General features: G+C 42.8%; 1 protein-coding gene across 3 annotated transcripts; it reads left to right on the top strand.

Moving 5' to 3' along the window:
• The first annotated feature begins 2,922 nt into the window (after nucleotides 1-2,922).
• On the top strand, nucleotides 2,923-10,292 carry LOC121008062 (perforin-1-like). 3 transcript variants are annotated; one of them, XM_040440347.1, is made up of 4 exons: nucleotides 2,923-3,002; nucleotides 4,646-5,194; nucleotides 8,453-8,819; nucleotides 9,339-10,292. In XM_040440347.1, exons 2-4 carry the CDS (start codon nucleotides 4,656-4,658, stop codon nucleotides 10,056-10,058), a joined length of 1,626 nt encoding a protein of 541 aa, XP_040296281.1. In that variant the 5' UTR covers nucleotides 2,923-3,002; nucleotides 4,646-4,655; the 3' UTR covers nucleotides 10,059-10,292. The 3 variants fall into 3 exon arrangements, with proteins under 3 accessions (XP_040296281.1, XP_040296283.1, XP_040296282.1); XM_040440349.1 differs by having other exon boundaries at nucleotides 2,949-3,002; nucleotides 4,708-5,194; XM_040440348.1 differs by lacking the exon at nucleotides 2,923-3,002 and adding an exon at nucleotides 3,387-3,517.
• The last annotated feature ends 96 nt before the right edge of the window (nucleotides 10,293-10,388 follow it).

The following is a 10,388-nucleotide window of genomic DNA, read 5'->3' as shown; positions in this document are numbered from 1 at the left end:
TTCAAATTCATGAAATTTGCTTGTTGGGCAAAATGAGAGGCTTTTCTGTAGTAGGCTGGTCTCTGCGTTGCTTAGTGGGTGTGAGGACAGGTTGAAGATTCGGACTAAAGTGTCTTTTTGTTTCTCTTGGGACTCCCAATTTTTATCTTCGTTTTTTTTAAATTATTTTTGGTCCTATTTGATCTCGTCGTCCTCTTCTAAGCTTTTTCTTCTTTTTAGTCCCCTGGTTCGGGCAGGTCGAAAGAAGTCAGTAACCATTGTGGTCCCTGATGGTTGCTGTAGGGCGTAGGTTGCTGTAGGGGTCAGGGCCCTGGGTAAGGGTAAAAAAGACTGATGACCGATTTGATCGAGATCATCTTGAATGCTGGTATTATGAATGGTAATAAGGGAGTCTTCCAACAGAACGGAAAAATTCTTGTCACCCACTGCATGATGCACGGTTGGTGTGTGTAGGGGGGGGTAGTGGAGGTGGGTGGCAGGATGGGAGTGGGTGGCCGTGGTAGGACGAATGTTGGGGAACTGACAGTGGTAGGGGGGAGGTTGAGGTGATCAGTAGATTGGTCGCTGATCTCCAAAGTCGGTGACATGGTGGGAGGGTTGTTAGGAATGAACCACTGAATAGATGATTGTAACGGATTTGGAAGTGTGGAAATGATAGGCTTGGAGTAATGGGTTAGAGATTTAGGGGTGCGGTAAGGTACGGTGTGTACTCCAGGAGCTGGGCTATGGAACCTATTAGAATGATGGGCAGATTTATTTGGAGGTTTTCTCCTGTTACTGTTGAGGACAGTGTTCTTATGATGGTGTTTTTTGGTGGTGTCCTGATCCAATGAAAGTGCATTAGTTGTGCGGATACATGGTTAGGGAGCTTCTGTAGGCTGCGTCCATTTCTGAAATCGGTGGGACATGGACCGGGTTGTGTTTCGCGGTGGTAACGTAGATACATAAGGATCAGATATATGTTGGTTGTTTGATCTATTTAATCAAAACTTGATGTTATTTGTGCGGAAATCGGTCCCATCCCTATTTTGTTTGGTAGATTTTGTTTCTATTGTTTCTTTTTCGTATTGAAGGACTCTGGTAGTGATGAGATGATCAAACTTTATAAAATCATTATGTGTTGTATATTGGGCGAGGTTGGCCACTTGTTCGTTGTTTGGTAATGGCCACACCTCTGGTCAGGTGCAGCTTGTAGTCATTACTGCATTAACTATTTACTTTGGTCTCACACTCCTATCCATGCGGTTGATATTCTCTGCCTGGACTTGGAAGAGTTGGTGTGTGGACCTTTGCTGTGTTCCTGCTCATCTATTTTCTATCAGATAAGTTGTATTGCTATTTGTATTTGGTTGTTCCCTTGTGCTTGTTGTTACTAGGCCTCAGGGAGATGCTGGTTCATTCACCTTGGAAGGAACCAGTTGTCTCATTCCCTGTCACAACCCTAGGAGCATTTCAGGGCTCCTAGGGTTTAGGTTCCGGTGTATGTATTTTCCCACCACCTGGGTTTATACATACTGTCAGGAGTCAGGGCCAGGTTTAGGGGTTTCCTAGGAGGTGACCGTTCTCCTCTCCCTAGCCTTGAGGCCTAGTCCTTTGGCTTTCTCCATCTGTTGTTGTTCTGTGCTCCTCCCCTCCCCGTTATTCGTGACAGTATCTAGATTACGCTCAAACACGAGGTGAATAGAGAAGAAGAGAAGGGGGGTCCCAAAGGACCTAATTACGTTTTTGGATCCAGTACTGTTTTTTCTTTTAAGACTTCACTTTTATTTTCATTATTTTAATAAATACAATCCTTTTATTCAAATATTTTTATTGTTACTATGGGCGTGTGAGAGTTAGTGTTTTTTTAGGCAGTGATATGCGGAAAAGCTCTACTAACAGTGTCAATAAAGAAAACGCTATAGCAGCAGCGAACTATAAAGTCTAGACCTTAACAGATGCAGTTAGTATAGGAGGCAGAGGCTACTAGAAGCGCATAGGAGATGGAGATAGATTAATATGAAGTGAGAGGAGGAACGTACACAGGAGATAGAGAGTGACTGATAAGAAGTGAGAGGAGGAACGTCTCAATAAAGAAAAATAACAGGTGTTACCACTAGTGGAATAGCATGATACATGTCCCTATATCCAAGGGAACAGTAACAGCTAATAGATCGTGACGCTCCTCTAACGTATCGTCCCAATAGCGAGGGTAATAGATAATATCCCCCCACCCTCCCTCCTCCCAATTGTCCCCCTCTCCCATTTCCCACTCCCCTTCCCCTGTTCAAAATAGTTGCCACATATGAATAGGAAGGAAGAAAGAGCCATCTATTAAGAAGGTCGCAGAAAATGATATGTACCAATATAAGAATATTTATCACCAAGAGTAAAGAATTCAGAGAGATTCCGCATCACTGATAGTTTTAAACATGTCTGTAACATAGTAACAATAAAAATATTTGAATAAAAGGATTGTATTTATTAAAATAATGAAAATAAAAGTGAAGTCCTAAAAGAAAAAACAGTACTGGATCCAAAAACGTAATTAGGTCCTTCGGGACCACCAGTTAGCAAATGTAAAGTCTAAAACGTTGACAAGTACTGTGAGGTCAAAAGCTTTAAAAATTTGCGAAGAGAAGGGGGGGGGGGCACACAATAGGGTAGTATGTTCAATTCAAATATGAAACAAAGTGAGAAATCTGGAGGCTCACCTTATAAGGTTGTGCTAATGATAGGCACAACCCTATTGAAGACTTGTGTGAATTAGACCTATTTACCAGGATTGCAGCCGCAAAAGGAGAATGCGGCTGAATATCACACTCAGATGAACCCTTTATATTGTTTTATAGCCGCTGACAATATTCTCATCTCTCATCACAATGCGTCTTCCTACCTGAGTTGCCTCCCCCCACCCCCACACAGTGCACTCATCATACACAGCAGGTCCTGGCCACATCCTCAGTGATTCTGTACACAGTGCAGATAACATCTCTGATCTGCTGGTCCTGAATCTACACAAGGTAAAGTCGTCTTCCTAAACTGTCTTTAGAAAAAGTTTAGCATAAAATTATATATCTTGATTGTTGATTGTATAGTGGGGGTGGTGGTAGAGGCATAATGGAGGTTAGTGATGCTAAAAGGTCCTTATACATGGACTGATTTTCTGTCAGATTATCGGGGAAGACTGTATAAAATGACAATGTAAAAGTTTTTGACAATCACCCGAAATGCTCGTTCATCTGTGTCATTCCACTGGCACGGACAATCATCATGCACTCACCACTACCTCAAGGGGAATCAAGGACAGAGAGGTCTCCTATACAGTCCTGTATCTCCTCGTAGTTATTCCATAGACTCCACACACTGTCGGCACATTGTCACCGCCATCGTATTTGCCCCACTAGCAGGAGATCGTGGCTCCCAGCTGAGCCTGGATGAAGTAACAGCTCGACCGAGAAGTTCCCGCCGCGCGGTATCAAATCTCTTCCATAGAATCGGATTCCTCCTTTCATTTTCCAAAGGAGTTCTGAAAAATGTAAGGCAGAATCTTATTGGTGCTGTGGGTAACTAAGCCAGTTTTCCCTTGAGCCACTCTTGATAAATCTCCCCCCATAGGTTTTATTTCATATTTACAGGATATCCAATATATAAAAGCATAAAATAAGCTCTACTGAAATGCCCCTTTTAGCAGGGTGTGTTAGTGGCGCTTGTTTTATGCTTTTATATTTTGGATATCCTGGGAGAATGGAATCCACTCATCAGTGATAGGTGTGGTCACCGCTGACCGGACAATATATATCAGTAAATGAGAACATAGTTTCCACCCAAACTAGTGTCATCTTTTCTGAGAAGCCTCAGTGAGATGACGATTCTTCACACCTTAAGGTAGTAGGAATAATCTCTGCGGTGAAGAATAGTCATATCGTCCATTTTTGTCCTCTCTGTCCCTTCAAGCCTTTTTACAATTTTTCTAAAAAAGAATCTCATCCCTGAGTTATTATTTGTTACTGGTTATTTCAGACACTTGCAGACCTTAATCTGCTTTTGCAGCTGCTGCTTGGCATTGAGTGATGCTGTGTATTAGGCCTCCTTCACACAACTATATATTGTACCGGTGTCTGATCCACATTGTTTGCAGTTTGCACGTGGACCCATTAATTACTATGGGTCCGCAAAAAAATGGATGTCCATGTTCTGTCTGCATCCATGTGTCCGTTCCACAAATTATAGAACATGTCCTTGTCCATATTACGGACAAGAATAGTCATTTCTAGTAATTGTAGTGGGGAAAATGCGGATTGTACATGGAAGGTTTACGTATTTTGAAGATTTGTGATTGGCCGACCACAATGTGGACATGGTCGTGTGCATGAGGCCTCTACTAGTGTAGCTAGGTCCTCCTCTTCACCTGCAGGCCATCAGAACAGAGCTACCCACTGTGCATAACACAAGGACTTTTTAGCAAATTGAGATGAGTCCTTCACCCCAGTTCTGGAGGACTTGAAGTTGACCCACTGAAAACTACTAAACATTGCAGATGCTCCTTTTGATGATGAAGCAGTAAGATTCTACCTACCTACAGTAGTAAACTAATAGTATGGTGTCTATAACGTGTGTCCACATGGACTACATCTGTAGTAACACAGCTTCTACTTTTTCACAGCTTTTGGAACATGTTCTTCATCTTCATTCTTGTCACTTCTGTTTGTCGTGCGTTGACCCAAGGTCCTCCTCCAGTGACCTATGCCTGCCGATCAGCAAAGATCCAAGAGTGCAATAAAGTCCACTTTGTGCCTGGCCACACTCTTCTAGGTGGGGGACTGGACATTGTGACCATGAAGAAGAAAGGATCCTACCTGTTTAACCTACAGAAAGTCATTACTTCCGAAAAAACCTGCACCGTCTGTAGCAACCCTTACATGAAGAAAGCCTGGCAGAAGCTGCCTCTAGGAGTGGTAGATTGGAAGCCACAGTCGACCTGCTTCAAGAAGATCAGCGGGGAGACCTCTCGGTCCACGTCTTCATTGGCCGAAGAGTCTGCATCGAGTATTCAGAATAACTGGGAGGTTGGACTGGAGCTCCACCATAAAGTGGGAGATGCCAAGATGGTGCTGGCCGGATCTCAATCCCAGCTGGCGCAGTTTGGTCAGAGTAAAAGCAGTGGAGATCGGTACACCTTCATCAGGCACCAGCTGAGCTGTGTCTACTACAGGTACGATGTCTTCACAGATCTATTCTGTAGCATTATACATCCTGCCCATGACAGGGCTGATCGATGGTACAGCAGGCTCCATCTGTACTGTATGTGACCGAATGATCGTTAATGAGATCATTCCACCTGGAGCCCACCTCTGGCCAACATCAAGAACAGAACCTGATTTTTAGCATATGTACACACAATGTTCTTCATGCTCAAAATATTGGGTAAAAGTTAACAAAAAGTGGGACTTCTCTTTAACTTTATAATTATTATTATTATATTGTTTTCATATATTGCTGCTTTGGTTAGAAGTCCAGTCCAGTTGAACTACTATATATGCAGCTGGCTCAGACCAAGGCTGGAGGGGGAGGAGCATGGCACAGGGATTCAAAGACCACCAAGATAGGATCCTTGTGTCATGCTCCTCCCCCTCAAGAATGTCTTGGCTCTGCATGGAGTGTTCTTTTAACGAGAACAGAAAATAGTCAGGCCTTATTACCGGTAGAGGAAGGATTGGTCAGAGCAGTCCGTGGTGTATATATGTATTACGAGGGGGCACCAGACTCCACTAAATACGGTTACAAACCTGCTGCTACATTGTGACGCACTCCTCAGCTGCACAACACTTATAGATAAGGTGCGTGATCTGTGGGCAGCAGTATGAAGTGTAGCAGCCCTGGTTTCTTACAGCTGCAGCTCTGTCACTTTGGACTCTTCGTTGCTGCCTGCGCTGTTGGTGGCTTCACTTTCAGTTATTGTCAAGGTGGTTTCACACATTTTTATGACATTTTCACTTTGTAGCCCTGAGTGAATTTTTTCACATATTTTTCGTGTTGCTTTGTGCCTTTATAGCTTTCATTATTTTTTTTATTTTTTACAGAACTCACTGTTCTCTAGGTATGGAGTTTTTTTTATATACCTGTTCCCTTAAGCATCTCTGTGCCTAGATCTTGAGGTGCTTTTTGCACAAACGCCCATTAGCTGAAAAGCAGGACACGTGTGTTTTTTGGTAGTGGCTTTTTTCAGTTTGGTGACATATTTTCTTTATATGACTTTTTTTTAACACAGCGGTCTCCAGATTTACTAATAAGTCTGCACCAAAATTCTGTCTAAAGCAAGTGGCACAAATAGGTGCTGTTTGGCAGAACTAAAGTTTCATTTTTTTTTTAGACATGCCCAACAAGGGGGTGGGGCTTAGTATGGAGTGGGTGTGGTTTTGCTGGGATGGGGCAGGGCCTAAGATGTACTATTTAACGCTAACGCAGTTCTGGCATACAAATTTGTCTCAAAGTAAGCTAAGTGAAAAGTGTCCATATCAGCACCGGATTTATCATCCGGCCTGAGCCCCTGTGATAAATCCGGTGTCGGTCTAGACATCCGCCCGAAGCTTACGTCATTTATAGGATTATTAAATCTGGGCCAATGGGTTTTGTTAAAGCGCCTTTTTCATATAATTCTTTATAGAGGAAAAATCAGCATCAAAAAACTCCCAAATTTACACGTTAACACAAAAACACAACTTTAAAAAATGTCATTAAAAAGGGTATGTGAAACGCGGTTTTACCATTGTTTTTTAGTGGTAAAAAAAAGCCAAGCAAAATTTGTGTGTGAATGGGCCTTAGGGGGAATTTATAATGAAGGGAATTGTGTCAGCTTTGCTGTATATGTGGTGGTAGAGTTATCAGAGTCATCTCATTATTATTAGAGGATGGGGTTAGCAGTCATTTCATCATTAGAGGGTGAGGTCAACAGAGTCTTCTCATTATCATTAGAGGGTGAGGTCAGCAGAATCATCTCATTATCATTAGAGGGTGAGGTCAGCAGAGTCTTCTCATTATCAGTGAAAGATGGGGTCAGCAGAGTCATCTCATTATCATTAGAGGGTGAGGTCAGCAGAGTCTTCTCATTATCAGTGAAAGATGGGGTCAGCAGAGTCATCTCATTATCATTAGAGGGTGAGGTTAGCAGAGTCTTCTCATTATCATTAGAGGATGGAGTCAGCAGAGTCATCTCATTATCTTTAGAGGGTGAGGTCAGCAGAGTCTTCTCATTATCATTAGAGTATGAGGTGAGTAGAGTCTTCTCATTATCTGTGAAAGATGGGGTCGGCAGAGTCATCTCATTATCATTAGAGTATGAGGTCAGCAGAGTCTTCTCATTATCTGTGAAAGATGGGGTCGGCAGAGTCATCTCATTATCATTAGATTATGAGGTCAGCAGAGTCTTCCCATTATCAGTAAAAGATGAGGTCAGCAGAGTCTTCCCATTATCAGTAAAAGATGGGGTCAGCAGAGTCTTCTCATTATCATTAGAGGGTGAGGTCAGCAGAGTCAGCTCATTATCATTAGAGGGTGAGGTCAGCAGAGTCTTCCCGTTATCATTAGAGGGTGAGGTCAGCAGAGTCAGCTCATTATCATTAGAGGGTGAGGTCAGCAGAGTCAGCTCATTATCATTAGAGGGTGAGGTCAGCAGAGTCTTCCCATTATCATTAGAGGGTGAGGTCAGCAGAGTCAGCTCATTATCATTAGAGGGTGAGGTCAGCAGAGTCAGCTCATTATCATTAGAGGGTGAGGTCAGCAGAGTCATCTCATTATCATTAGAGTATGAGGTCAGCAGAGTCTTCCCATTATCAGTAAAATATGGGGTCAGCAGAGTCTTCTCATTAGTTTAAAAATGGTGGGCTGCTGGAGAACTAGATGAGGCAGAGTAATAACACTATATACACAGATAAGGCTCTGTACGCAGCTCCCTTGTCACCCCCTTGTCTCTGGGGAGGGGGCTGTAATACATCTCTTCCTGGACAATGCACTAGTTCATGATATTTGAATCAAGTTCTAATCATCGCAGTTACCATAACGGCACATACATATTGCTGCGCTGTCTATACAGACAATACAGGAAGGGGGTGTGTGCCTCCAATATGGCCGCCACATGAACCTTTGTAAAAATACAAAATAGCTTGAATGTTTAAAAAAATGAAGAGTTCCATTATTTCTCTCGTACAGATCTATTGAAATCTACTGAATGAGAGTAACACTAAATACATGAGACATCCACTTTAAGATGGCTGCTTGAAGGGACATGAGCATGGCATTGATTGCAGAGGGATATAGAGCTTAGGTTTTGGGATTGTGTTATACAACCATATGCAAGATCTTGTAGATGCTGGTACACACAACGTACAGATGAAGCGATGGTGTCTATGTAATGGTGTCACAATGTGAAGGAGGACCCAATCTCCCATCATTAACATATTTTGTCTTCTTCTAGTCTCCGACTGTCAGATACTGCACGTCTAAGTCGGGATTTTTATAAAAGCTTAGAGTCCCTGCCAGCCACGTATGACATGAAGACCCAGGAGAAATATAGACACCTAATAACCACCTATGGAACCCATTATCTCAGCCAAGCTAATGTGGGAGGTGAAGCGCAACAAGTCACTGCGATCAGGACGTGCCATGCAACGATGGACGGCGTGTCCTTAGATGAGCTGAAAGATTGCCTAAGCATCGAGGCCTCGGCTGCCATCACCGGTAAAGCTGAAGCCAATGCCAAAGCCAGCACCTGCAAAGACCTGAGCCAAAAATCCAACCATGGAGAAAACTTCCACCAAATGTATCATGAGAGGATCTGGAAGGTAAGTAGCTGAGAGGCATCATAAAAAAGCAACCAGGGGTGTAACTACTGTATTGTAAATACCTACCACAGCAGCTTCCAATGGGTCCATTCACTATCTATAGGGTTTGGTCAAATAGAGAATGGTCAGTTTCAACTACTGGTGCTTGTTCTGGTGTCCTCTTCACCTCTGGGCTTTGATGGTGAAAGTTTGCTATGTCTAGTTATGACCCTCAGAACAACAGTGGATGGGTAGTATGTGATATGCCGGAGGGGGGTCTGTTTCCATATTTCTTAATGGAGAGTTACCACCCATGACTGGTCCCTAAGATAAGTGTCCTATCATTGGAAAAGAGACACAGTTTACGCTTTTACAGTAAATCTAGTTGGCAGTGTTTCAGGGCAAAATGAATTTTTTTTTTTTTAATCCAATGATTTATCATATCTGGAGCTGTAATAATAATGGTAATGTGAGAAAATCTTGTAGGGGTTTGCCCACCTATGTGACAACATAACGTCTTCCTTTTCTCCTACATTTTAGATCACTGGTGGGACAATTACTTTTGATCTACTTTCATTTGACTCCAAAAACAGTGACAGTGCTTCATCCTTTGAGAAATGGATGGAAAGTCTCCAGATACATCCTGATATTGTATCGTATGCCCTGGAGCCTATCCACAACCTTGTCCGGTTTAAAGGACCTCAGCGTGAGAACCTTAAGAAGGCCTTAAGTGACTATATTATGGAGAAGGCTCTTAGACAGAACTGCTCCTGTCCTGCTGGTTCTGTAATAAGTTCAGGAGCAGAATGCTCTTGTATCTGCCAAGGAAATAACCACAGGAACCAAAACTGTTGTCCATCTAAGAAAGGATATGCTAAATTAGTGGTGACTATTGAAAGCGCTGCAAATCTTTGGGGGGACTACACATCTAAGACCGATGCCTTTGTGGTGGTGAGTTATGGTTCAGCCAGAGTCCAGACCCCAACCATATGGAATAATAATAATCCAATATGGAAGTCCCGGTTTGACCTTGGGATCTTTGAGCTCAGCTCTGCCCCTTTAATGAAGATTCAGGTTTGGGATGAAGACAATAAATATGATGATGATCTTCTTGGAACGTGCACAAAAAATGTCAACCGTGGAGTAAAGTCTGAGGTCTGTTATCTGCAGCATGGGAGTGTGAGCTTTGTGGTGAGCGCTGAGTGTGAGCCTCATCTTACTGGTCACCTCTGTAGGGAGTATGCAGCTTCTCCCAACTGAGGCACAATATATGATATGACTTTGCTGACCCCATCCTCAAATGATAATGAGACGACTCTGTGACTCTGTGCTCTAATGATGACTCTGTGACTCTGAGATATCAATACCTAATGCTGATCTTGAGCTTTTTGTAGATGGGTTCGGGTACAGAATCGGTGAAAACATTGCAGACGCCACCTTTTTAGCTGTAATCTTTTATTATGTCTCAGTTAAGTAAAAACTCTCTGCTTCTCACCCCATCTATGTATCAACATAATTATAGATAGCCTCAGAATGTACTCTAAAGGCAAAATTGTTAACTAAACAGTAGAAAAGGTTATAGGTCATCCA

Source organism: Bufo bufo, chromosome 7 (genome assembly GCF_905171765.1).
Source record: "Bufo bufo chromosome 7, aBufBuf1.1, whole genome shotgun sequence".
NCBI classification, from domain to species: Eukaryota; Metazoa; Chordata; class Amphibia; order Anura; family Bufonidae; genus Bufo; species Bufo bufo.
This window is presented reverse-complemented; position numbering and strand designations above follow the sequence as displayed.